Genomic DNA, 27,420 nt, shown 5'->3' with positions numbered 1-27,420 from the left:
AAATCTCTTGTTAATGCACAATTTGTGGTAGGGATTTTTCATTGAATAAAAATATATATTTCTTAATTTCCAATTCTACCGAAGTAGAGGGTGATTAATAGGGCTAGGATTTTGATGAAATTGCATCTTTTTTTCTGGTGAATAAGAAACCCAAATCTTTTAATATTTATATGTTTCATGTCGTGCTGAAACTTTTAAGCACTATTTGTTGGGGCATTTTTTTGCATTTTTTGCCATTATGGGTTGTATAAGTCATTTTTTGGCATTTTAAGTCATTTTTTGGTCATTTTTTTATTTTCTTAGTTTTCCAGAGCACTTGTACGCTGCGAGTGCATGGGCAGCATTAACGTGAAAGGATTAAGATGCATAAATATCCTATTTTTTCATATCTTCCCTAGACAATTTAAAATATATGAAACTGCAGCTACCTTCCATCCCTCTCAGAAGAAAGTAAACAACACGAATATAACGATTTCCTTACAATGAAATTCAATTGTTAGAAGTTCAAAACAGCTCGCAATTTTGCCCCAGGAGAAGAAAGTCGTTGCCCTGCCTAATCTTATCTTCTAATCTGCTCAGACCAATTGTTGTGTTCCTTGAAAGTGAATGGATGGAACGTGTGATCTGGCCATTGTCGAAGTTCCTGTTTATTGCGAGAATTTACTTTGGTGCAGTGTTCAGTAGAGCAGGTTTTCGAAGCATTGGACAAGATGCCAAAAACCAAGCAAAGTACACAGTACAAATTAAAACAGTTTGTGTCCCAGTATGGTGAAAATACGTTCAGTGCTGCGGAAAAGAAATTCACGGTGGAGCAACATGTCAACCGCGAGAAACCCAAGGCAGCTCTGAAGCAAATTCAAGATCAGAAGAGGACGGTGCAATTGTTAATGGGTGAGTGTTCCTCCAAATCCTCTGTTATTTCTGAAGAACTGTGCGACGCTTTTATATCTGCTGACATTCTTCTAAGTAAACTAAATAATCCTAAACTTCGAGCATTTTTGGAAAAACATACTGGGAAATGGATACCAGATTCTTCCACGCTAAGGAAAAATTATGCCAAGAAATGCTACAACCAAACAATGGATCAAATTCGGCAGAAAATTCATGGTAAAAAAATATGGGTGTCAATTGACGAAAGTACCGACTCACTCGGACGGTACATTGCAAATGTAGTGATTGGTACGATGCAGGAATCCGAGTCTACTCAAGTGTTTATAATAAATTGTGAATGTCTAGAAAAAGTGAATTATTCAACGATCAGCAAAGTTTTCAATAACGCGATGCAGTTATTGTGGCCCGACGGCATTCAATATGACAAGGTGTTGCTTTTCGTAACAGATGCGGCACCGTACATGGTTAAAGCAGGGAATTCTCTGAAAGGTCTGTACTCGAAAATGGTACATGTAACATGTCTTGCACATGCGTGTCATCGTATTGCTGAAGAACTGCGAAGTCACTTTCCTGATGTAGACCAACTGATTGCAAACATTAAGAAGATTTTCCTCAAGTCCCCATCACGAGTGTTAGCTTTTAGGTCTCATGCACCTGATGTGCTTTGCCACCAGCTCCTATTCTTACTAGATGGGATACATGGTTAGAGGCTTGTGGTTACTATTGTGAAAATTATAAAGTTGTGAAAGAAGTTGTAACCTCGTTCGACAGCAGTGAAGCATTGTGTATAAGACAAGCACAGGAACTCTTGGCTGATCCCGAAATGGAGGGAAAATTATGCTATATAAAGTCCAACTTCGGCTTCCTACCTTCTGCCATAACTTCACTCGAGACATCTGGAGCTACATTGGTTGATCAAGTTAATGTCCTTAACAAAGTTCAGGATAATTTGGAAGCAGTTCCAGGTACTGTTGGAATACAAGTGAGATGCAGAAAGTGCTAGGGAAAAATGCAGGATACACAATAATATGTTCTATTCGTGACGTATTGTGTGGGAAAACGTTTTCATTGCCAGACTCTGAAACCGAATTAGAACCAAGTGACATTGTATGTTTTAAATATGCCCCTATTACCTCTGTTGATGTTGAAAGGAGCTTTTCTATGTATAAAAGTGTGCTAGCTGACAATCGTCATTAATTTCTTTTTGAAAATTTACAGAAAATATTCGTTACACACTGCAACTCAAAACTGAACAGTAACCTCTCATAATTTGTCAAAAGTTGCATACTAGAGTTGCTGTAATTTGAAGTGCAAATAAAATTTTACTTTGGAATTTTTAACGGTTTTTAGGTCATTTTTAAAGTCATTTTTTGGCAATTTTTAGGTCATAAATGCATCTTTTTAAGGGCATTTTTTACGAATTTTTAGGTCATCAAAATCCTAGCCCTAGTGATTAAATAAATGCTCAGAAAAAGGAAAAAGGATATGTTTTGGCAGACATCCGGGTAGACTACCCTTCGTAAATTTCAACATGAAACGAGAGCTCTTTTTCTCGCCCGCCGTTGCCTTGTAGTCAATGGATCCCGGGTTCAATCAGATAATGGATCGGACCCCACTTTAAACTGTAGGTCCAGCCCCGATTAGCCTAACTGTGAACCTAGAACAAACTTCAACTCAAATGTGAAGCGTACCTAATTTGGAAAACTGATGATCCTTGCTCACTATCAGCAAGTTTAATAGAACTGAAACTTAAAGGCGTTTAGTTCTTCGTAAGTTAGTGAGAATCTGGAATCACTACAAAACTTTGTCCGTTGCTGCTTGACTCATATTCGACTGAATTACCAGGGAAAGAAAAGAACACCGTGTTTTAGATTGAGGAATGAAATCACAGCATTTTGAAGCAGCAAGTTGGATCTGGATTTTTGAGATTGTGGTCGCTCTTTCGTATCAAATGTACATACTTTATAACAGCTAACCCGAAAGATGTAAAACATTCGTATCTTGAGGTATTTACGCTGATGAAAGAAAATCCTCGGACACTTGTAAACCAACTTTTATTACGGCAAAATACATGCAAACATTGTTTGTTCATTGTTCACGAGCTCTATAGCAGCAACCTATATTTCCGATTTGGAGTGCAGGTACTTACGGACCTCAATCACAACTCGACAACTACACTGTGTCTCGGGAATATGTGGAGCAAGGCCGCGCATAACGGTAGAGAAGGGGAGAAAGCGAGTGAGCGGAGTAAAGCAGTTCGCTCTGCTACAAACTGCTGGGAGCATTTTCGCGTTCATTGGAAGAGCCGTCTAGAGTCACTACTTGCGCGGAGAGTTCTTTTCTTTCGCTTGCTCCAGAGATTCCCGGGACAGTGTAACCTCAGCTTAGCTTTGTACGTTCTTTCTTTTTTATACAACAGTTGCCGGAAATGTCGATCTTGAACTTGAATCAGACGCGAACATGTTTCATCATACCTTTTGTAGAAACCGTACATCGTTGTGTCTTGAAGTTAACATACAGCAACTCTTTATACGCGTAAAAAATATCGTCTGCTCCTGGGAAGAAATCATGCTACGTTGTTGCTGCAGTGAGCAGCAATTTACTGCATACGCGTTGATAATCGGATCAACCTGTGTTGAGGAGCCGTTGCGGTTGCAGAATCAGTTTGCGAAAGAAAAATTATTTATTTTCCTTTATCGCTTTCCATGCATGTACGTTGATCGTTAGTGAGGGTAAGTCATGAATTTACGAAACATTCCTTGCTGAAAATTCGAACCCAGGACCTCTGTTGTCGAAGCTCGATACAATAACCACTCTTTCGCATTTCTAACTTTGAGGTTAATCGCCACGATGAGGTTGAATCATAAACTGATGAAGTTGATGACACAAACACATTAGTACATCCCTTGTTCGAACCTGGGACCTCTGGTTTCGTAGCGCGTTAAGATGACCACCGCATCACGTGGAGACCGAATCATGTCATTTGTTACACTTAATATGATATGAAAATATTATAGGAGGCGCAATGTCAAAAAAAGGGGCCGATATTTTTTAAAAAAAAACAAGAAAATGATAAAAGAAATTTATTGTGATTGATGAACAAGTACATACCTTGGCTATTTTTCGACGTTGTCACCATTAACCTCCAGACATTTCTGATAGCGTGACACAAGCTTCCGTATACCCTCTGCGTAAAAATCTGCCGCCTTAGAGTGCAGCCAGTCCAGAACTGATATCTCGAGCACTTCACTGTCGTTGAAACGCTTCGATGCAAGCCAATTTTCAGGTGAAGAAAAAGAAAGAAATCGCATGGGGGCAAGGTCGGGGCTGTAAGGGGGATGATTGAATAGTTCCCATCGAAATCTTTGAATTGTCTCAACAGTACGAGCAGCTGTATGTGGGCGGGCGTTGTCATGGATCAGAAAAATTCCAGGGCGTAGCATTCCCCGTCACTATTTGCGAAAACAGGTCATCCCCATCCTCCCCCCAGCGGGCCAAAAAATCACGTGCAGCTGTCCTTATTTGCTCTTTGTGAGCGTCTGTCAGCATTTTTGGTACCCACCTCGCACATAGTTTGTGATACCCTGGGCTGTCAGTCACAATTCGATGCACTGTTTTCGCAGACACTTCTGGAAACTCTTTGGCGAGTTCAGATATTGTGAACCGGCGATTGGAACGCATTTTCTCGTTAACGCGTACCACCAGATCGTCCGTCTGAACACTAGGCCTTCCGCTACGCTCATCGTCATGGACATTTGAACGCCCTTCCCGAAACTCTCTGCACCATTGCCTGACCTTCCCTTCACTCATCACTGTCGGTTCATAAATGGCACACAATTCCCGATGGATGTCAGCTGCATTCTGTCCTTTGGCGTTCAGAAATCGTATGACAGATCTCACTTCACATTTGGCGGGACCTTGCATTACAGCAGCCATTTTACCTTACTGATACTCACACGAATGCAACCCCACTGTGACGATTTTGTCTCTGTTGCAAGCACAGAATACTAGGGCATGCTCCTGCGCATGCTCAACTTCATCAGTGTTGCCAACCCCGTGCAAAAAAATTATCGTTATCGGCCCCTTTTTTTTACATGCTTTTACAGGCTTGGCATTGTCATGATGGAGTTACGACGTGCTCTCCAGAACAAGAGACCGGAGCTGCAAAGTAAGGTCATCAAACTCCAGCATGACAATGCCAAGCCTCACGCAGCCATGATGACACAGCAAGAAAATAATGAAAATGGAATGGGAAATACGTCCATCAGTCTCCCTATAGTCCGGACTTGGCTCCTTCGAATTTCTTCCTGTTTGGTCGTCTGAAGGCCCACCTGCGGGGAAAAGCATTCAACAGTGACAAGGACCTCATTTCTTGTGTGAAACAATGGAGTAAAAGTCAAGCCACCTGAATTTTACCAAAGTGCATTCAAGGCATGGAAAGAACGTTGGACGAGATGCGTCACAGCAGATTGGGGCTACATTGAGTGACATGGTCTTCTAGCCAAAGGATCAAAGTATGTTCACCTAAAATTTCATCATCATATTGCAACTAATAAAAATATTATAACCATCTGTGCAAAACTTATTGAACACCCTTTGTAAAATACAAGCATTGGAAATATTGTTATGCATGTATTTGTAACTTAGTTAAAAATTCATGTCTGTTAACATGGGACATCAGTGGCAACCTTGTCATTTGTAAACATTTTGATAGTTAATTATGACATAATCATCAAGAGAAAGTCATAAGGTGAAATGAATTGTGACGCAGGTGACACTGTATTTTTAATTTTTGCAGTAAGTAATAACACATACATTGCTCTGATATTCCTGATAGCGTAGTGCTAACTGCTTCGCCTTGTAAGCAAGGAGTCCTGGGTTCGATCTCCAGGGGAGTCGCATTGCACAGTGGTTTGGATTCCACTTTGAACTGTAGGTCCAGTCTCAGTTACCCTATCTGGGCTTCGAACAAGGTGTCTACTAACCGAGATTCCCTTGAATTCGGGAATTATGCGTGAGTTACTGGCGTCAGAGATGGATTATATGTGAATCCTGCATGAATTTTCTTTAGAAACGTTAAAAGAATGTGGCACCATATTCTAAGTTATATAAAATACTGATATTCATGAAGATTCTTATGTTCATTATCATATATGTGTACTTTTGTTTCTACATACAAGGACATGATTGTTCAAAGGATTCAATGTTTTTTATGGTGAAAATAAAATCTGAGCCTTTACTATATCACTTGGAGATGAGCGACTACACAGCATCCTCATGGAGATGATGTCACCATCTCTAAATTTCCCGATCTTTTTTTAACAGACAGGAATTGCTTTAGGGCGGAAATTCGAATTGTGGTGATGATACATTTCTCAATGAAATGTAACGATATTGTTAGGCCCTGTTTGAACTTCGGAAACCTACAACAACGACTGGGGGTTCGTCGTGCTAGCCACACGTCGCCCCGTAATCGGCCAGTAGTCGGTTATTTAGGCCTGGAACCTCACGTGCTGTTACACCACAAATTGTTATTATTCAAACTGAAATTGTCGCCCATTCCTTTGCCTTTTCCCTTGACCTTCTGATTAAAGATGGCCAAATCCAAATTGTCCGGATTATCCGAATGTGTGCATTAATCGGACAGTTTTATCGTTTATTTGTCTTATGGGTTATCCACATATTCTTTTGTTTGTCATTTTCGTATTTCACTGTACAGATTTTCTACAAATCCTTCATCAAATCTGTTCTATCCAGATATCCAGATTATCCGTTGCATCCGAAACTGATGTCGGATGATTTGAAATTCGGATATTAGTTTTCCGCATTTTGTAGCCATCGTATACGCTGCCTTTAGATCCAAAATTTGTTCTTGACTCAACACAACGATTTATTTTGAACTCTCAAAACACTTATTTGCTTGTCAATATTCGACGTAATTAAGCCTTTTCAGTTGTTTCGTTGTGCTATTTTTTTCGTTCAAAGTATAGTACCTTATTTATCCAAGATGCCGTGTGCATCTTCTGTAGTGACTTGCATTTAAGAAAGTTTACTGCGGCAAGCCAACAGAAAGAAAGTGCCAAGGAAGTTAGAGAAAGCATCTGTGGCCTTCGGGTAAAGGTGTCATTCAGTCCAGTAATTGAAGAGAACCAATAAAAACATTTGGGTATGACTCATCGCATACCTTCTTGGTCAATCGCCGTGGTTAGGTTAGGTTTAAATTACGGCTGAGCCGATATCACTTTGAACCGATACCGAAGCCAATACTCTCACTGATACTTGTTTAATTTCAATTTAAAATCCATCAGATGTTTCAAATATGAGAGAAAAAAAAGTAAGTGCAGCTAAGAGTGAGGCAACTGTGTCGTTGTCCTCTCTCTCTCCCCCAATGTTCAATCTCCTCTAAAACTAAGGGATTACTCTTCCAAAACTAACATTAAATCATCCGTGAACGCAAGAATAATTGGCGATTTACCAGCCCCGGAAACAACGTCTGAAACTAACAGTAAAGCTGTAATGTAAAACCAATCTCTTCTCTCTTTTGTCCTTTATCAAAAAGAAGATAAATTAGTAAACGAAATTTAAGGAGAGAATGAAAACTTACCAGCCTCTTTCTTCTATATATCTGTATATCAGGCGATCGATTTCAGTACAGTGATATTCCTACGTGACTTTGATTTGGATATAATATACTATCGGCAAAATCCAAACCCCCACAAATTAAGTGCCATTAACTGATGTTTAAAGTAAATTATTGCCTTTGAAAGGGAACAAATTTTGGTCATGGCCGCACTTCTAGCGACTCAAAAACAATCGTATCACCTAGTATCTGTGAAAAAATATCAACCGATACAGATACCAATACATCGGTATCGGCTCAGCCCTAGTTTAAATCTCTCTGTATGAATGCAGTACTAGCCCAAGAACGAAAGTATTAAGCCTGCCATCAGAAGACGAAATACAGTGCTTGACCGAGAAGGTGTTTGATTTATATGTAATAAGTGAGACTAAATTTTTCTTCGAATGTTTTGCAACAATCTGTAATTTCAAGTCTGAACTAACAGTATATAGGGCAACACCCCCATCTCATGACCACAAACGTGCACATTTGAATAGCGGAACTAAATATTTGGGGTGGATATTTTTTCGAAAATTTTAAGTTAAGTCTTGAAAATAGCAGGTTCTTGCTAAACGTTTGAACAAAAGTTAATATTCCTGTCTTTAATCAGTCAACTCACGAACTTGGTCCCGAAGATTGCGAGTTCGATACCCGATCTGGACAAGGATGTTTTTCGATGTATTTTCACTAGTTTCATGAAACCATCATTCATCCTCATCGTCGCGATTAGCCTAAAGAGTAAGGGAAGCAACGTAAAATAAGATTAATGCAGATACCAATTTTGTGTGTTTTCTTTAACTTCTAGCGGCTGCCTGAGGCAACTGGTAGTATCTTATCGCCTGTAAACCTCATTGAGGACAGCTGGGATAACAGTTATCCCAGTAACATGCGACATCGTTTAACACGTTATTTCTTCGAAAGTAATCACGATATTTCATTGTTTTTTGTTTTTGTTTTTTATTTTATTTTTTATTATTTATTTTTTTTGTTTATATACGTACGAATATCAAAACAGTATTCTCTATAGGTGTGTTTCACCTATGTCACAAACTGTTGCATTTTGAGATCGAGCAGCCATGATTGTGGCGGGTTCTTGTAAACATTCGGAATTTTTATCATACTTGCAAGTAGCCTTTCCTTGTTATTGTGTTATTTGGTAGGACGATGTCGATAAGTTTTACGATAAAATGATAACATTCAAAGTTAGATTCATCTTGATAATTGCACGCTTGTATTTGATTATTTAAATTTCATCCATTAACACAAACTGTTATTGTTATCCTATTCATGAGAAGAGGTGCCAGTGCCGGTAGTAGGTTTTGCGTACTGTCAGAAAAAAGCACTGCTTGGTTAAAACATGTTAATGATATATCAAAGTATCTCAAATTGTTTGATTTAATTTTACTTCGTTTTTCTGCTATATTTGGCTAGTCGTTAAGATCAGTCATGCCCAGGCCGAGATTCGAATCTGGGACCTAGCATCGTAGTGTGTTGTGCTAACCACTCTGCCACTGAGGCCTGCATAGCCCAAATTGTTAAAGCAAGAAGCGAAATTACTGTTTTTGAACAACTCAACATTTCAAATTACTGCGCTTGAACAAACGTTAAAAGGAAACATAGAAGATAATGGCTGAGTCTTGGAATTTTCAGTTAATCTGTGCTCAAGGTCGTCAATGACCACTTTTCTCCCACCCCAAGCCGGGAAACATAGGTTACTTACTGGATGTAAATATTTCAAGCAGATTCCGAACCACTAATAAATAAAAAAAACTAACTGATTCCATGTAGGTGGTTCAAGTAAATAAACACAAGTGAACTAGAGTTTGTCTTTTTGTTGCATTTTTATGCAATGTTACCAACATTTTACACAGTACTAACAACAAAAGTGCACTTGGCGCAGGTATAACGAATGCTGCGTGGTGGGTATTTCCTTGCAGACGATAAACAGCTTTGCTGCAAATGTGGCGGCACTGCAAATCCTGACGTCACATGAAACCCACCTATAGGTAGTTTTCTAAAAAAGTTGATTTTTTTTTCGTGAAAATGTATGCACTAAGAAGCATTGTTCCTGAAAATCTGTTATCTCATTCGTCCTATGGACTTGAATTGCTTAAAGCAGGCAATAACCACGAAAGACCCACCTACAACATCATGAGGACTCCGTCTTAAATTTTTCAAGGGAAAAATTCGCATGAGAATCATTAGAAGAAAAATCGTAGTTTTCAGGAAATCTTGGAATTCGAGTGTTCCCACAAGCCTCTAAAAGACACATATTGGGACGAGGGCCATATGACGTCGATGGCAGGTCTTTCGTGTTGATTCCCTGTAAATCTTTACAGAGGTTTTTTGTATTTGTTCGTGTTATGAAAATGAACTGTGTACCTGTTATGGGCCTGACGCAATATCCAAATTCAAAATTTTCAGAAATTAATATTTTTTAATGTTTAAGCTTTTTTCAAAATATTTTTCATAGGTGCATTATTAATTTTTAATACATCCCCAAGGTATTGAAAGATTTTCAATGTTCGTTCACTTTGGTTTATTGCGATGACAATAACAAACTTCCCAATAAGAATTTTTTGTAAAATTTGAAATATTGTATTCTTTTGCTAATTTCCAGTATTGGGGGATAAAAGTTATCCCTAGTTTGACATTTCAAACAAGTAGAAACAAGTTCTTTCTGATAGAAAAAAGCAAAAAAAAAAAATATATATATCTGGTTTGAAATGCATTACTTGTTAAAATTAATTAGCAGTCAATGGGGTCTGAAATGGAGGGCAGATGGGAAACGTGGCTCCTCCCTGGAAGTGTGTGTCACATTAAAATTTCCTATACCATACATGTAATGTTATTTGAATGGCAATTCGTAGCATATTTTTTATAAGGAATACATTATAGATAAGAATAGTACAGATTTCTTTGAGCAATGCCAGAATTTCAGTTTCAAGTTGTATTTGGAACAGGGCAGCACAATTCTGAAAAGAAAAAGAATATCTTGCTGGAGCAACGTGGCCATAATGTTAGCTTGAAAAAATTATTTATTCCAATATTAAATACAGTTGGTATTTCATTTCATTTTATGTTGCTATTGTGCTGTGCATTAATCTTTCTCTTTTTTTCAACGACATGGCTCTTAATGATGAATATTCATTTTGTTCCTGTTTTTCATTCCATTTTCACAAGTCCAACTAGCTTCATCTATTTTTCTTTCAATGTCAAGCTGTTGGTTTTCATTGAATTGTACATCTATTACATTCTGTGGTATATTGTGTGGCTACTGAATGCTGTCCTTGGTATCTTTCTGCTGCCATGGTTGTGTGTTCTTTATTATTTTCTTCACACTTTGTTCTGTTTCATCCACATATCTGTTTTCACAATTTGCACATGTAACATCACAAATTTGTGCTTCTTCTAAATTATTAACATTAACTTTTTTGTGTTTATTGAAATATTTTACCATCTGTTTTTCTGTAAATCGAAGGAGAGCATAAATTTATTTTTATTATCTATGTTTTGATTTTCCCTGCAAATGTTTTACTATAAGGTCCCCTTATGTATTTTTTGTTTTGTCTACTTCCATTTTGTTTTCTTGGATTATAATTGTGTTATTCTTGCGATTCATTATTTTCACTGATTAAATATTCTGTAAGTGCCTTCTTATCGATTGAAGTTCTTTCTTATAGTTAGTGGTCTTTTGTGGAAAATTTAAGTCTTAATAAAACATGCACCTCCTTTTTATTCCCAAATTTGCATTTGATTCGGTATCTTTATCTCCTGAATTTACCATTTCTGTTGACATTTTCAAATATTTTTTTTGTAATATGTTTGTAATTCACGTATATTCTTTACCTTACAGCCAGAATGGGGGGATATGCTGTGCAGATAGTGATAGCAGAACAGCAGCATCGCTTTGAACTGGACGAGAAAGCATTGGAAGAAATTTTGTTGCAGCCAAATATTAAGGACCGCCATGTTGTCGTAGTATCAGTAGCTGGAGCCTTTAGGAAGGGAAAGTCATTCTTACTTGACTTTTTCCTTCGTTATATGAAATCTCAGGTAAGAGATTATGCTATTTTATTGTAATCTTAAAATTCTAAAAGTTTATTTTTTTAACCATAAAAGTTAGTTATGTGTTTTTATGTATTTGTCCACAAATGAAGCTTTTATGTATCATTTATATAACAATACTTTTTAACAAGTACAGAACCTTTTTACTCACCCATAGTACATGTAATTTTGATTGAATAAAACCGCACTTTTAAATATATATATATCCGCATTCCCTGACATTCGCTACGAAACTCGGCGGCAAGCGGCCCAGCGTCACGCTTGTCTTTCCCGGCGAATGGGGTCCGCGACAGTCGGTAGATTCGGCTTTTAAAATTACAGTTTTCATATTGTGTACTAACCTTGACTACAGAAGGTGTTGAAAATGATGTCCTTCTGCTGCAACACATTCCTGGCATCTCCGAAGGAAATTGGCATTTACACTTGCAAGTTTGGCTACTGTAATTCTCCCGATTTCTCGTACAATACTCTCTCTTAACTCACGGATGGTGTGTGGATTGTCTTTGTATACTTTATTTTTTAGATTTCCCCATAAATAAAAATCGCAGGCTGACAAATCGGGGAACCTAGAGGGTTTTTGAAGCACCCTTTTCTTGTGAGAGGCGGCGGATAAATTTCCACGGAGACTGTTCTAACCTTGGTCCTATCTCAAGAGTTTTTCCTCAGTAAGTACATGTGGGTTTTTCTTTCCACTTTTATTCAGAACTGACCCTGTTACTCTAAACTTTTACGAGGTTTAATATAGTGGTCCTATGTGGAACGGGAACACCAGGAAATTTTGTTGCAAAACGTCGTCACACTTCCCCACAATTCCTCTTTCCGAAGTAACACTCGACAAGGTGAATCCTTTGTTGTAATGTAAACTTTTGTGGTGCCATATTAAGCCACAATCTTCAACACACGGACACGATACAACACAACTTCCGAGGGAGGATTATACTGGTGTCAGTCTGCAACGTCAACAGAAATCGAAATAGAGCAAAAGAAACAGACTGTAGCGTGCGACTGTCGCGGACGCCGTTCACCGGAAAGACAATCTCTGACGCCGGGCCGCTTACCGCCGAGTCTCGTACCGAATGTCAGGGAATGCTCTGTGTGTATATACACTATCTACCAAAACGTAATTGGGCACCTGTACAAAATGGTTGTCTGGTGGTGCGAACCCTGTTAAATCCTCGTGGAGCCACCTCTTGCTGCTACAACAGCAGCCACCCTGTCAGGCATCCTCAGTTTCTGGAGGATGTCCATTGCAATGCGTCGCCATTCCTCTTGCAAGATCTCACTCAGTTGGACAATGGAATTTAACTGCATGTTGCGTGACCTCACCCGCCAGCCCTATGCATCCCAAAGGTGTTCTGTGGGATTGAGATCAGGACACTGTGCAGGCCAAACCAATCGGTGAACATTGTTGTCGGCATACCACTGCATAGTAGCCTCCGAAACATGGCACCTAGCATTGTCATCCTGGAAGTAACAGGGGCCCATTCCATAAAAATGCCACAAGGTTGGGAGCATTTCATTGTCTAGTATTGTACAGTATGCCTGTGAGTTCATTATGCCACGAACAACCACCAGTGGTCCCACACCGTAGTACGAGAAACAACCCCACACCATTACTCCCACCACCACCAAATTTCCCGGTAGGCACTATACACTCTGGTAGAAGCCGTTCACTGGGTAGCTGCCACACCCATACACGTCCATCAGACCTAAACAATGTGAATCTTGACTCATCACTCCACAGAACCGCTTTCCACTGCTCCAGTGTCCAGTTGCGACTGTCCAAACACCACTTGAGATGCTGAGCTTTATTCACCTTGGTGATATGCGGCTTATGTGCCGCATCTCTTCCGGAATGTCCGAGTTGGTGGGCCTCTGTTCGCAATGTTCAAATGGAAACTGACGCCCCTGTTGCTGCCATAAACTCCTGTCTGATGGTACCATCGGCTGTGTCCTGTTTTTGATAATTTCACGTTTTAGGGTTCTCCAATCTCTGTTAGTCAGCGCGCGCGTACGTACGTACGTCCGAATTGAAATGCCCTAATTTGAAATGCTTATGAGAACAGTGTGGTAGGTGGTACATGGTAGCTTAGCTGTGGAAATTTTAAATAGGTAATGAATATATATATATTAATTACACAGGGTGTCTACCAGTCAAGAATGTCAATCGTGAATCATGTCTGAGCTGACAGTTTCAAAGAGGGCAAATTGTGGGTGCGCGTATGGTGGGAGCTTCCATGACGAAAGTAGCGGAAATGTTTGGTATATCAAGAGGCACAGTCTCGAAGATCATGACTGCCTACGAGACTTCCGGAAAAATCGCATCAGCGCAGAGACAGACGCACATTGGGTAGGATTGTGACCAAGCAGAAGATCACAACAGCTCCAAAAGTCACTGCTGAGCTGAATACAGTGCTTACAAACCCTGTTAGCGTCAAAACAGTCAGAAGAGAACTCCACAAGAAGGGTATTCATGGCAGATCTGCAATTCCCAAACCACTCAAGACTGTTGACCATGCTGCTAGACAAAGACAGTGGTGCAACTCCCATAAAAACTGGACAATGCAGCAGTGGAAGACTGTAATCTGGTCGGATGAGTCATCCTTTACATTGTTTCCAACTGCTGGTCGAGTGTACGTGTGGAGAACGCCAGCACAAGCTTATGATACAGACCAGGGTGCTTCAAATGTGTGTCAAACATGCCTCAAGACTTCATCTCTTGAGAGAAACAGCAGAAGTTATAGAAGAAATTCTAAAACTCGGTGATATCCACACTATTAGGTGGTTAGCCAGCAAAGAACGTGCAGTAAGAGGTCTCTTGCAACTATGGAAAGCTGTTGTGACCCATCTTGAACAGGTGGCCCATGTAAAATACAATGATGGCGCTAAAGCTAAGGATTTACTGAAAAGTTTGAAGCAATTTAAATATGTTAAGCTTCTGTACTTCCTTTTGGATTTCTACGGGAAATTGAACCCTTTAAGCCTGGCACTACAAAATAAGAATCTTTTGATTTAATCTCTGAAAGTAAGAATTGAACACTGTATTTCAGTTTTGGCTGACCTGGAATCTAATGTTGGGCCAAGCGAACAAGATTTCTTGGACCATGTATCAATTTCAGGGAAGATCAGGAATGTGCAGCTCACAAACATTCAAAATGGAGAGCGAGAGTTTCAGACTGTTAGAGGAAACTTAATTAACAATGTGAAGGTGTACATCACAGAAAGATTGCAATCTATATCAACAGATGCGATTGCATCTCTGCATGTTTTCGACACCTTGGGTTGGCCTCCCAAAGAAAATATTCTTCAGTTTGGGATAGAAGAAATAAAGAAACTCTACATATAGTTAAACCCGAGCCTTTATAATGAGAAAATGGATGTTCTGTCAGCAGAGTGGACAGAATACAAACTTTTGTTTCCTTCTCCAGTTTGAATCAGACGCTGGAGAAGATCCACAGTGTGGAGTGTTCAGCAAGATTCCCCAATTTGCTCCAGATTTTGACATTTTGTGCTGTTCTACCAGTGAGCATAGCTTCAGGTGAGAGAGGTTTCAGCTGTCACAACAGACTCAAACCCTCTGAACACTGAGACACTGAATGATTTGCTCAGAGTTTCCGTAAACGGACCCCCCCCCCCCCTTTCCCTGTCAAAGTTTGACCCAGCAGCTGCGATTGATAAGTGGTGCTTCAGTGCAGAACGACAGCGCTACACAAACATTAATTCCTAACTTTTTAATAATTGCTCATATTTATATTATTTATCAATATAAAATAGTGTCGACCAAAGATTTTAGTCTGGCGACTGATTTCAAACTAGAAATTTCATGCCCTGATACAGACTGTTTGTTGCCCAGAGTTAAGCATGGCGGTGGTTCAGTGATGATTTGGGCAGCAATCTCCTGGTATTCTGTCGGACCCTTCATCACCCTGCATGGACATGTCACTGCCAGGGACTACATAACCATTTTCAGTGACGAACTGCATCCCATGGTGCAAACTTTGTTCCCAGATGGTGATGCCGTGTTTCAAAATGACAGAGCCCCTGTTCATACAGCTCACATAGTTCAGGACTGGTTTGATGAGCACGAAGATGAAGTGTCACATCTGCCATGGCCTCCACAATCGCCAGACCTCAATATTATTGAGCCCCTGTGGTCAGTTTTGGAGACCAAGGTGCGAGCCCGCTAACCACCACCATCGTCTCTACAACATCTTGCAGCTGCTTTGGAGGAAGAATGGTACAACATCCCTTTGACAACCATATGCGACCTGTATTTGTCCATTCCACGTCGACTGCAGGCCATTCTGCATGCCAAAGGTGGTCCTTCTCGATATTAAAAAGGTGATGTGCATTTCTGCAGGTGTTTCCATATTTTTGTCCATCTCCTGTATATATACAGTGAATTTGCATTATTCCTGTACTGGGATTTCATAAAATTGAATATTTGGAAATCTAAAATCGTATTGAGTTGTGGTTAACATTTGTTCATGTTGTTTCTTAAGAATTACATTCTTGTATGTGTGAAATTACAAGTGCAAAAATATTAAATAAAGTAATGTGGCCATTCCCCATCTAGGATGAATTCTGGAGCATTAATTTTTACATCATTAATAATTAAAGCAAGTCTAAATCTAAAGCAAGTCTAAATCTCTTGTTAAAGTACAGCTTTAGTTTTCATCTCAACCGGCCTTGTGGTAAGGGTTTTTCATTGAATAAAAATCTCTATTTTCTTAATTTCCAACTATATCTCTATACCCAAGTAGGGAGTGATAAATGTTAAGGAAAAGGAAAAAGTCAAGAATTTTGGATTTGTTATTTTGGTAGACACCCTTTTACAGTTTGCTAACATGATGAGTAGTGAAATGATGCAGTTTCCTTTTTTCCCCTGATAAGTAACATTTATATTAAATAAGAGGGGTCAGAGCACAAGTGGTGTAACTCCATTCAAGACAGTTTTTAGAAAAAATGCTCATTGAAATAACTTAGTAGTTTAGCTGTTGGAGCACAAACATAGTAGTGCTGCTATGAGCAAGAATTTGAAACCTAGGAGATACTTCTAGCACTGAAATGTTGATGCTTCACAGTTCCAAGTCATACATGTAACTCCATTTCCACGAGAAGTCGAGTTATGCCCTTCATATATTCTCTTTGCTGATTTTTAAGTATTCATGATGGCCCAACTAATAATTAGTGGGTGTTCTCACATGGGAGGAGTGTAAGTGTCTTTCACAAGACATCCAAATGCCAATCTCACTTCCACTTAGTATGCCCTTGACTGCATTTTGCAGACTAACAAGGATCTGGCGCTTGGACCTTCAGCCAGGATCATTTTCTGTAGAAATCGTTATCTGTATGTGTTTTTGATTGTCCCTCATCCTTTTCGTCATATATTCATTGCCATCATCGCAATTAGCCAGAAGTGTCAGAAAAGTGACTTAACCTGATTCAATCGATCACGTCATGTAAATTGGTAAAGAGGATCGATGAAATCTTGTAGTGCCTTTCATGCAGAATGATTTTTCTCCCATCTATTCATTTATTTATTAAGAACATAAAACAGCAAGTGCCCTTTACAGTGTTCTGTACGTGAGTTCCACAGCCTAGGGAACAGGCAAGTGCACCCATCTGTGCAGACATGTTCACATAACATTTTGCAGAATTAATTTCAGTTTTCTTGACCTGTTCTGTAGATTGGTGCTTATCGTCTGAAAATATCATGTATCCTACAAATATACTTGTCTTAGTATTTCCCTACTTTCTTTTTCACTTTTATGTGAATGCAACATTTTTTTAAATATAAGAATAATCTTTCTGCTTTAGACATGATTATGCAAGTAGGCTAGGTTAGATTGCCATAGTTTTTCATAGTTCCTCCTCCTTTTTTACATTTGTCATATTTTTTTTAAGCAGCAACATGCTTCTAAAACTAAAATGTACAAGCACAAGTTCTGCAGCAAACTTTTCTGTGCGAAATTTGGTCGCAATTACTGCTTTCTGCAACTGACAGATTCATATTTTACAAACTTGAATAATTAATTCACACAAACTTCCTACCCTTCCGTACACCTTGCAAAAATTATCCATCATGTGAGTGTCATTCATTTATGATTTTTGCTGAAGCAGCAGTAGATCGGTGAATCATCTGAAGCAGGTTTAAGGGTCATTCCACGTCAATTCATCCAGGCCATGTCACCCACCAACCCCGATTTTGATGAAATTTGGTATGCTTATAGAACTTTTGATGCTGATTACAAAAATGACAAGTTTTTTTAAAATTGGTCAAGGGGTTCAGAAGTTACGCACTTTTTAAGATCTCCGTGTGCGCCACAAGCGGCTCCACTTTGAATGACATGCATTACGTTATAAACGATCGTATCTTCCCTCGGGTTTGCCATAGAAACTTCAAGTTTGTTTTCTTTTGTTCAGAATAGTATAAGCTTTCATTTAAATAACGTTTTACATGAATGCATCAATAAACATGTATTTTTATATATAGTTTTATGTATTTTTTTAGAAAAATAAATGACTAACTTCAAGAGCGAATTTCATTTGACATGGAATGACCCTTAAGATAGTTGCACTTTTGGAAATTTGAAATAAAAGACTTCTAACTGCTGAAGATGTTGCAGGATGAAAAGGTAGTTGGGACTTGTATGCTTGTTTCTAAAGTCGATGTATGAATGTGGACAGAACTAGCATAATAATATATATCCTAATTCTGCTTATAGTATGATCACAAGTAGGGATGTGACGAAGCTGAAAATTTGCCGATGCCGATGTACTCACCGATTATTTTTGGAACCGATACCGATGCCGATATTTAACCGATTCCGATACATAAGACTATTTAACGAAAATGGAATGTTATTTTGAGAATGACAAAAATAAATTTCCTTTAAACACTTATATTTGCACATTATACACATACATATGTATTTTCAGAGATTTAGCATTAGTACAAAAGCAGTTCTTATTAGTCAAAGGACTTCCTGTTCTTAGTAATGGAAGTTCAATTCTGTAAGATTCAACTTTAAAAACATGAGTTTTTGCAGCACTTCTAGTGTTGGGAAAAATTGAACATTTCTCGTACTGAAAATATCCTAACTTGGCCAGGAACTTGTAAATTTTTCCCATCCCAAACGTCAAGATTAAAAAAAAAAGTCCTAGTGCCATTCCGATCAAAACATTTCTATCCCTCACATCCGATAGTCAAAGTGAAGAAAGCATCAAGAATTAGCCCCTTTTAATTCGATTATTGTACAATTTCTGACACTTCGGGATCCCGAAATGTTGGGAAATTATTTCCCGAAGTCCCTGAACAGATTTTTCGGAATCACACAACTGAATGCTGATTAGGGATCACATGAAGCATGTGAGAATAGTAGGGGAGTAGGGACATGCCGGACAATTTTTTTTTTTTTTGTTGGGACGAGAAAAATTCGCAATTTCCTGACTAAGTGGGAAAATGTACGAAATTTTGTGAACCTCGGGAAATCTCGAATTCTACACGTCACTTTCACCTTAAGTGATTATTTTTGCATATCTGGAATAATTAAAAACAAACAACTTCCGATAAGTTCCAGACATTTTCAATGCAGAATATGTCGAGAATTCACGAATTTGTAAAACGACCTTTCGGTATTTTCCGACTGCTCGGGATCCCGAAAAGTCAGGAAACCATTTCCCCAAGTCGAGATCGGAAGGGAAATTTTTATCCCGATCCCAACTTTTCGGGATCCCGCACACACCAAGAAGAGGGCCGATATTACACTTTATCTGGCACGAATGACAACTTGACTCGAGTTAGTAACACTGGTTACATACACAGGTTCATACTTCATTTTATAACCTGTGTATTAACCTTTTTCGTCTTACGGCGTACATGCTGTTGCAATGTATGTTAAAATTAGATTATATCATTCAAATAATGATAAATATATTTTAGTTGTTGGTGCAAATATAATTTGGCTTAGCATTTGCTGATTGTCCAACCTAAAACACATTAATCATAATAAAATGGAAAGAAGAACTGTAGACAGAAGCTGTCGGAAGCAAGTCGGTATGTGTTTGTGAATACGTTCATCACCGGTACTGGACTTTAGTTGGTTTTCTGTTTTTTATGTGAACATTATAAGCACAGTCTCGGATTTAACTCAATTTAACCTAATTTTCAATAAATCTTACAAAATTAAAATATAAAACTTATTAGAAGGTAAAACTCTAGTATAATCGGTACCGGTTTAAATATCGGACTTTTGCCGATGCCGAAGCCGATGTGTTAATTTCGGCCGATATTCGAACATCTGTAATCGGCTTCGGTACATCCCTAATCACAAGCATCCAAGATCTCGGATATTAGAAACAGTGATGGTATTATTTATTTCAGGGTGATCCAAATTGGATAGGTGGTGATGATGTCCCATTGGAAGGATTTTCTTGGAGAGGAGGCTCGGAAAGAGAGACGACAGGAATCTTACTTTGGTCAGAAGTCTTCCTCGTGGATCTTCCAAGTGGTGAGAAGGTGAGAAGTTTTCTACTGTTGTAATATTGCCAGGAATTACCAGTTACTGCATGTTCTACTTAATGACCAATAATTGGTATCTCATAATTCTCTGAATGTTAGTGACAACGGTTCTACGTTAGTATGTAATGTTTATTGGACATTATCCATTGTCTAGTGTTTTAAACTATACTTATTCGACAAATCCAATGCTCTAACCAATGCCATGGAGTAGTTGAGTAGAGCACTGGATTTGTAGTAAAATCGCAGGTATTTGACGATCCCCACCACTGGCAAAATAAAAATTGTTCACGTGGAGATGAGAGAAGATGTGTTTTCTTGAAACGTAGTGTTAGTTTAAAGCACTAGACAATGGACAATGTCCCAATTAACACATGCTAATTGGTAGGGATGGGACAGATTAATCGGTAAAATTACCTATTATTTTACCGATCTGATATATCTATAAATATCTTATAACTTAGTGCAAAATTCTGCCATTTTGTTACAATTTTTATGGATAATCTCCATATCCTAATTTTTAAAAAGTAAATGTCTAAATATGCAACTTCTTTTGCACTGCAGTCACCTGGAAACACACATTTATTAAGGAGGTTGATGAACCATTCAGGTTCTTCAAGAATTTTATATCGGATAGATAGAATATCGACATTGGTAAAATTAATATCTGAACTCTTATTGGTATCAGCAAGAAATTCATATTAGCCCATCCCTAGTAGTTGGTATCCCCTTCAAAATCCAGTTGCTCGAACATCGTCAACAGAGTGGCACACGTTCAGTCATTTAATTGGACCCTCTCACATAAGGTTAATATGCTGAAATGGTGAGATAATTAATTTGTTAATGATTTGTGCAGGGAATGAATAATATTAGCACTTGTCTTACCCAAATTGCAAGATTGAACTAAAAACCACCTGCCACTTTAGCTAACAACTATAGGTAGGTGGGATGTAAGGATTGACCTTCCACTTAGTACACCCAATTGTCAACCTCACTTCCACATAGTACACCCTGGACTGCTTTTCGCAGACTAACGAGGCTGTGGCGACTGCCCCTATGGTCAGGATAATTCTGTATGGTGTCCTGTTTTTTGTCCTTATGTGACCACCTCAGCTTTTAACCTAAGTCAGAATATTTTAAGATTTTACTTACACAACATTACAGTTACGTTATTTGTTATGGTAAGGAGTTGGATCCCGTATAACATGACGGGTGCAAAATAGCCTAAGTGCTGACGGACCTAAAATTTTATATTCAAATTCAAACTATAGAGAGGTGCCCAAGCACAAGATATTCAACAATGATAGAAAGTTTTAAGTGCATAGGAGAGTCTGATGTAGCAAATGGATGGAATCACATGCTTATATTTGATACCACATAGCAGTGAAATGTCATTTACCCCAGTACCAATTTACTAGAGGAGTGAACTCATGGAAACACAATTATGACCATTCGGGATTACTTATTATTTTAGTACAGTATGTTGTTCATCTTTCAAAAATTTCTAAAGAACTTATGGTGAGAACTGAATGTCTCTTACACTAGTACATTGTGTACATGTACCTATTATAACCCCATGTGTGCTAATATTTTCCAGGTTACCTATTTTTATATGCATGTGTGCCATTCAGGGTTGTAACGGTGGACCTTATTCACTTAAAAAATCAACCTTTCCCATAGGTCACACCAGTACCTGCTACTTGCAGGCCAATCATGCTCTGGTGCCTGGAACAACCACCAGGATAATCCTTCTCGGGGCTTGTTTTCTTATGTGTGCTGAGTTCCCCTTTACAGCCTCAGCTTTTAACCTAGTAGTCTTTAAGTTGTAGAAATTGAGTGAGAGAGTTTTTGAATCAACTTTTTATTTTCTTGTTAAGGTTCTGTCTCCTCAGTTTTGTGTTAGTTAAGGCAGGGGTTCACAAACGTTTTTGTTTCACGGCACCCTTGGAGTTTCAAGATTTCTTCCACGGCACCCAAGTCAACACTAACACACTCAGTTAGTGTGGTTAGGTTGCTTGCCGTAAGCTAAAAAATTAACACATATTTCAAATTCAGGAACATTTTACACGTAGAAAGTACTAAATAAGCACATACGTTGGAATAAGTGTCATTTCAGTAAAAACATTAGAACATTTCGCGGTGCCCCTGTAAGCCATCCAGGGTGCTGCGGTGCACACTTTGGGAACCACTGAGTTAAGGTGTTTGTCCCCATATTGTGAGATAGGTTGAAATAGCCTCTGAGCTGACGTGCCCACAATTCAAAAATCAGTCAGTCAGTCATGTAGTATTTCTATTGGGGAAACTGTCTTATGCAATACACAATTCTAAGATAACTGCAATATTCCATCAAAATTGAAGGAAGAATATGGGGTATTGTGCAATTTTCACTGTACACTTAATGTCTTTCCTTCTCCCCCTTCTTTCTTCCTTAGTGTATTTGTGCACTCACTGTATATGAAAAAGTAACAACTGCCTTCCATTACAGGTTGCAGTATTACTTGTTGACACACAAGGTGCCTTTGACAGTGAGAGCACAGTTCGTGATTGTGCCACGGTGTTTGCACTTAGTACCATGACAAGCTCAGTTCAAATTTATAATTTATCTCAAAACATTCAAGAAGATGATTTACAGCACCTGCAGGTAAGTCTTAGGATAAAACGTGGATTTGTATTTCTAGGAACCTGTTGAAAAAGTTGGCAAAGTCTGATGATTCTAATATTAGCCCCTTTCCTGTGTTTGGCGTAATATTATGCCCTTGGTCACTATAGCTTATTCTGTGTTGGGCGTAATATTACGCCTGCTAACATCTCTGACTGAAGTAACCTGTGTTGAATGGAATAATACGTTTTTTGTTGGTGAAAAATATGTTTTGCTATTGAAGAAACGACGACCTATTATTTAGTCACGATTTTCAGTACGGACAAAGAAGAAGAAGAAGTTCAGAGGAAAGTAAACTGTTTTTGTGTTATGCTGACAAAGTGCAAACGTGAGTTCGTTTGTGTGCCACGTTTAGTCAGTTGCTTTGCTTTATGTACATTTTTTTTTTTTTTGGTGTTGTGATATTTGAACTGTTGGTGATTTATTTTGGTTTTTGAGTTTGTGGGTTTCTAATAGTATTGTCAAACAGGATTGCAAAATATTTTTTCCCCTCGTACCTATTGAAGATATTGCAATGAAACTTGACGGATGCATTACATATAGACCATAGTATTTTTCAAGGTAGATTATTATCGGGTACCTATATCCAGGGCCGGTCCAGAGGGCCCGAAAGTTACCAAAAGGGATTTTTCAGACGGAAATTTCCCGAATTATCCCCAATTTCCCTTTCCTCATGCATGATGAATGTGCGTGGTACCATTTGAAAGCCTGTTCTATTCTGAAGAGAAAGACGTATGAACCATGATACTCGGATGAATTGTGCTGAAGCAGTAGTTACTTAAAAATATTGCTACGCAAAAAAAAATACACAGAAGGAGAAACCATTTTGTTAGAAAATTTCACAGGGAAGGGGTTAACTGAATCTAAATCTTAGTTTGTGTTTTTTTAAATTTCTTGTCTCCATTATGTTGAGCAGTTTCATTTGTAATGGAAGGGAAGATTTACAAATGGGTCTTAGACAAAACTCAAACACCTGTTTGGTCAAGCATCATCTTTCGTCTTCTGATGTCAGGCATGAATTGAAAGTGTGTTTATGCTAAGAGAACTAAACCTAATAACGAAGGCTTTCTGCACTTACGTTAAAAGACAAAGAAAGGTGTGAGACTTAGCCAAAAAGATGTTCGAGTTTCGTGCGATGAGTGAGACCCTTTACAAATAGTTTAGTGCATAATTAAGTATATTAAGGTCAATTCCCAGCTAGTTTACGTTCTTTCGAATTTACACTACACCCCATGTAAAACTGAAGGAGGCCTGCTTCAGATATTGTCAAATCAAACTTTCCCTAATATTTTGTACGATTTTCCCAGGATTTCATCGTGGATCCTTCCACTTAAAGCACCAGCTTCATGGTACTTTCATATTGTTAAAAATCACCCAATGAAAACAGCCCATATTGGGCTCCCTAATAGGCCTCATGACATGGTGCAAAATGCACACAGAACTTTATATTTGTGTATTTATACCCTTGACTAACAAACCAAATTCACAAAGTTAAAAATAGAATATAGTATTAAAGTAAGACATTTTTGTAATTATTACAAAATATTGATATTGACTCTTCCCCAGGTGTTTCTTGAATACACAAATATTTATGTGTGTTGAACATTTGCCTTCCAGCTGTTTACTGAATATGGCAGGCTAGCGTTGGAAGACTGTGGCAAGAAACCATTTCAGAAATTGCAATTTCTTGTTCGCGACTGGAGCTTTCCCTATGAAGCAGAATATGGTTCAGTAGGAGGAAAGGTTATATTGGACAGGAGATTACAGGTAATGTAAAGTTGAAGTATCTAGATTACATATGTAGTCATAGCTTGAACCAATAACGTGATTGTGAATTCATTATAACACCACTTCTTTGCTATTGCATAATACATAATAAATTAGTTTTTATGATAAACTATGGGAGAATTTTCAACTGTACTTAGTAGGTACATGGTAGTACTATATTGTGGATTTTTCCTACTGACTTTGGCTACAGCCATCCTAGAATGGTTACTGTTATTAATTTATTATAATTGTGGTAATCACAAACAAATCTTTCAATTTTTCAAGATAATCTCTGGTATAATAGCACAGTAAAATGCAAATGTATTTGTGCCATAACAACTATTCAGAATTGATTTTAAGTATGTACTGAAATTTTCAATAAGATCTTTGCTTCAGTGTCAGTAAAAACAGAAAATCATTTTATTGGAAAAGAAAATTAATAATGATAATTTTAGAATAATGATTAGAAAAGCATCATAATAAATATATTTCACAAAACCATCTCCATGTTTAAGATCTTTGGTTAAGTTATTTTCTTTATATCTTGGAGTTTGATTTTGACTTTCAAGAGGGGAAATTTGGGTTCATTAAAACAATGTGTGTGTTGAATCTGCATGACGAGAATAACTGCTCGAATGATCCACTCAGAATAATAATAATGCAGAATATTGCTGTATCTTTTGATTTTGTTAATTTTACATCGCTTTTCTGACAGTTTTGGCTAATTGCGAACTGCTGTATCTGAATTGGAAACTATCTCTTTATGTTTATCTATGGATACTGGCAAATGTATTTTCCATCTGTGCATCAAAAGTAGATACTTAGAGATACTGTTATTATTATTTTTTTTCCCCTGATTTCATCAACCCACATTTTTGTTTTCTGATGTATGCAACCCAACTTTCCACATTCTTGTTTTTAAATGTGTAATACAACAAGAACCTACTGTGAATAATATGTACTTTTACTACAACATATGAGCTGGTATCTTGGGTACAATAACATATTTTCTAGGGATGGGACCGATTAATCAGTACTCTATCAGTATCGGCTGATATAGGCATATCGGTGTATCGGTTTATCGGTAAAATTACCGATTATTTTACCGATCCGATATATTGATAAATATCTTATAATTTAGTGCAAAATTCTGCCATTTTGTTGTAATTTTTATGGATAATCTCCATGCCCTTCTTTCTAAAAAACTAAATGTGTGAATATTCAACTTATTTTGTACTGTAGTCACCTTGAAACACACATTTATTAAGGAGATCAATGATCATTTCAGGTTCTTCAAGGACCATTTCTAATTTTATATCGGATCGGTAGAATATCGGTTATCGGTATCGGCAAATTTTATATCGGTATCGGCCAAAATAACATATCGGCCCATCCCTAATATTTTCTATCCAAATTTGTTGTTTTAGGTAACAGACAACCAGCATCCAGAACTACAATCCCTCCGTAGGCACATCCGTTCGTGCTTTTCAGATATCTCATGTTTTCTGATGCCTCACCCTGGATTGAAGGTGGCAACTCATCCAAATTTTGATGGAAGATTGTCAGGTGTGTATTCTCTTACTTCTCCTTGCCTTGAATTGGAATTAAGCTCTTGTTTTGATTGTTGATCAGTCAACATGATAAAATGAAACTGAAAAAATCTGCAGCAATGTTTATGTTGTGAGTAGTTATGTTTGTGACAATGGTTCTACATTGGCATGCAATGTTAATTGTAAAAGTTAGTACAGAATTCTAATGGACGCTGTGTAGTAATACATCAGATTTGTAGTAGGTTCGATTCCCACCACCAGCAAAAAGGAAATTTGTTCACCTGAAGTCTATGAAAGAAGAGGTAATCTGTACAAAATTTGTATAAAGTAGTCTTCTTTACGTGAATGAGTATAGAATTTCGAAACTACATTTCGGGGTTCGACTGCCCCCTTCCTCAGGTTCTTTTTCCTCTAGGCACAAATCATTTTGTGCTGCGTCAAGAGTGTTAAAAGGATTAGGTTAAGTAAGGAGAATGTTAGTTTTGTAGGGATCCCGTATTATAAAGGGTTATCCGAAGAAATTGAGAAAACAGTAAGAGTATGGGATTAGATGTGGGATGAAGGCTCCATGGAATATAGAGAAATATTTTACCGAATATAAAAAGGGAGGAATTGGGAAAGGAAATCCTGAGGAAGCCAAAGGTGTGAATAGGATTAGATGTGAATGTGGCAAAGAGTATATAGGACAGACAGAAAGAAGTATGCATATAAGATGGTGGGAACACGAGGACGACATTAGGGAGGCAGTCCCCAAAACCAGATTATCTGAACATACAATCGTAAAGAAAGAGGTCATTAGAAAAGAAGGCAACAAATTGAATAGAAATGTCTACGAGGCTGCAAATATTTGCACGGGGAGAAGTAAAAAAATTGAACATAGATGATGGAAATTTAGAGGAGGAATGGGTGATTTCTTTTAAAAAATGGGATAGAACAAAGAAAGATGATCCTAGGATAGGATTCCATGTTACTCCAGAAGTGATCCTTGCGGTTGAGGTAGAACGAGAGTTTGAGTTGAATTCGTGATGCTAGTAGGGGAAGGGGAACAGCATAGGAGGGGGAAAATAACCTTTACGACTTCTCGGTCAGGAATAGACTGTCAGAGCAAGCAGAACAACGGAATATGTTTAGTCAATTTAATAGGATCCTGGGAAAAGAGGTCTTGCGGAGAATGGGGAACACCTTAAAGCAGGATTTTTAGCTGGGGGTTGTAAAGGAATGGTGACCTGTTTTTAACAAGTGTTTTTTAACCAAACCTTTTAACCTAATCCTTTTAACACTCTTGACGCAGCGTAAAATAATTTGTGCCTAGAGGAAAGAGAACCTGAGGAAGGGGGCAGTCGAA

At 38.1% G+C, this 27,420-nt stretch overlaps 1 protein-coding gene across 2 annotated transcripts in view; it reads left to right on the top strand.

Annotated features, from left to right (window-relative positions):
* Positions 1–27,420, top strand: part of atl (atlastin GTPase) — an 82,928-nt gene that overhangs the window by 36,464 nt on the left and 19,044 nt on the right. For both annotated transcript variants that reach the window (XM_083137963.1, XM_083137964.1), the window contains exons 2-6: positions 11,367–11,566; positions 19,965–20,099; positions 22,585–22,740; positions 24,376–24,525; positions 25,953–26,091. In XM_083137963.1, the coding sequence (XP_082994089.1) occupies positions 11,367–11,566; positions 19,965–20,099; positions 22,585–22,740; positions 24,376–24,525; positions 25,953–26,091 (780 nt within the window). The remainder of the gene's footprint in view (positions 1–11,366; positions 11,567–19,964; positions 20,100–22,584; positions 22,741–24,375; positions 24,526–25,952; positions 26,092–27,420) is intronic.

Source organism: Lepisma saccharinum, chromosome 16 (genome assembly GCF_977018435.1).
Source record: "Lepisma saccharinum chromosome 16, izLepSacc3.1, whole genome shotgun sequence".
Taxonomy (NCBI): domain Eukaryota; kingdom Metazoa; phylum Arthropoda; class Insecta; order Zygentoma; family Lepismatidae; genus Lepisma; species Lepisma saccharinum.
This window is presented reverse-complemented; position numbering and strand designations above follow the sequence as displayed.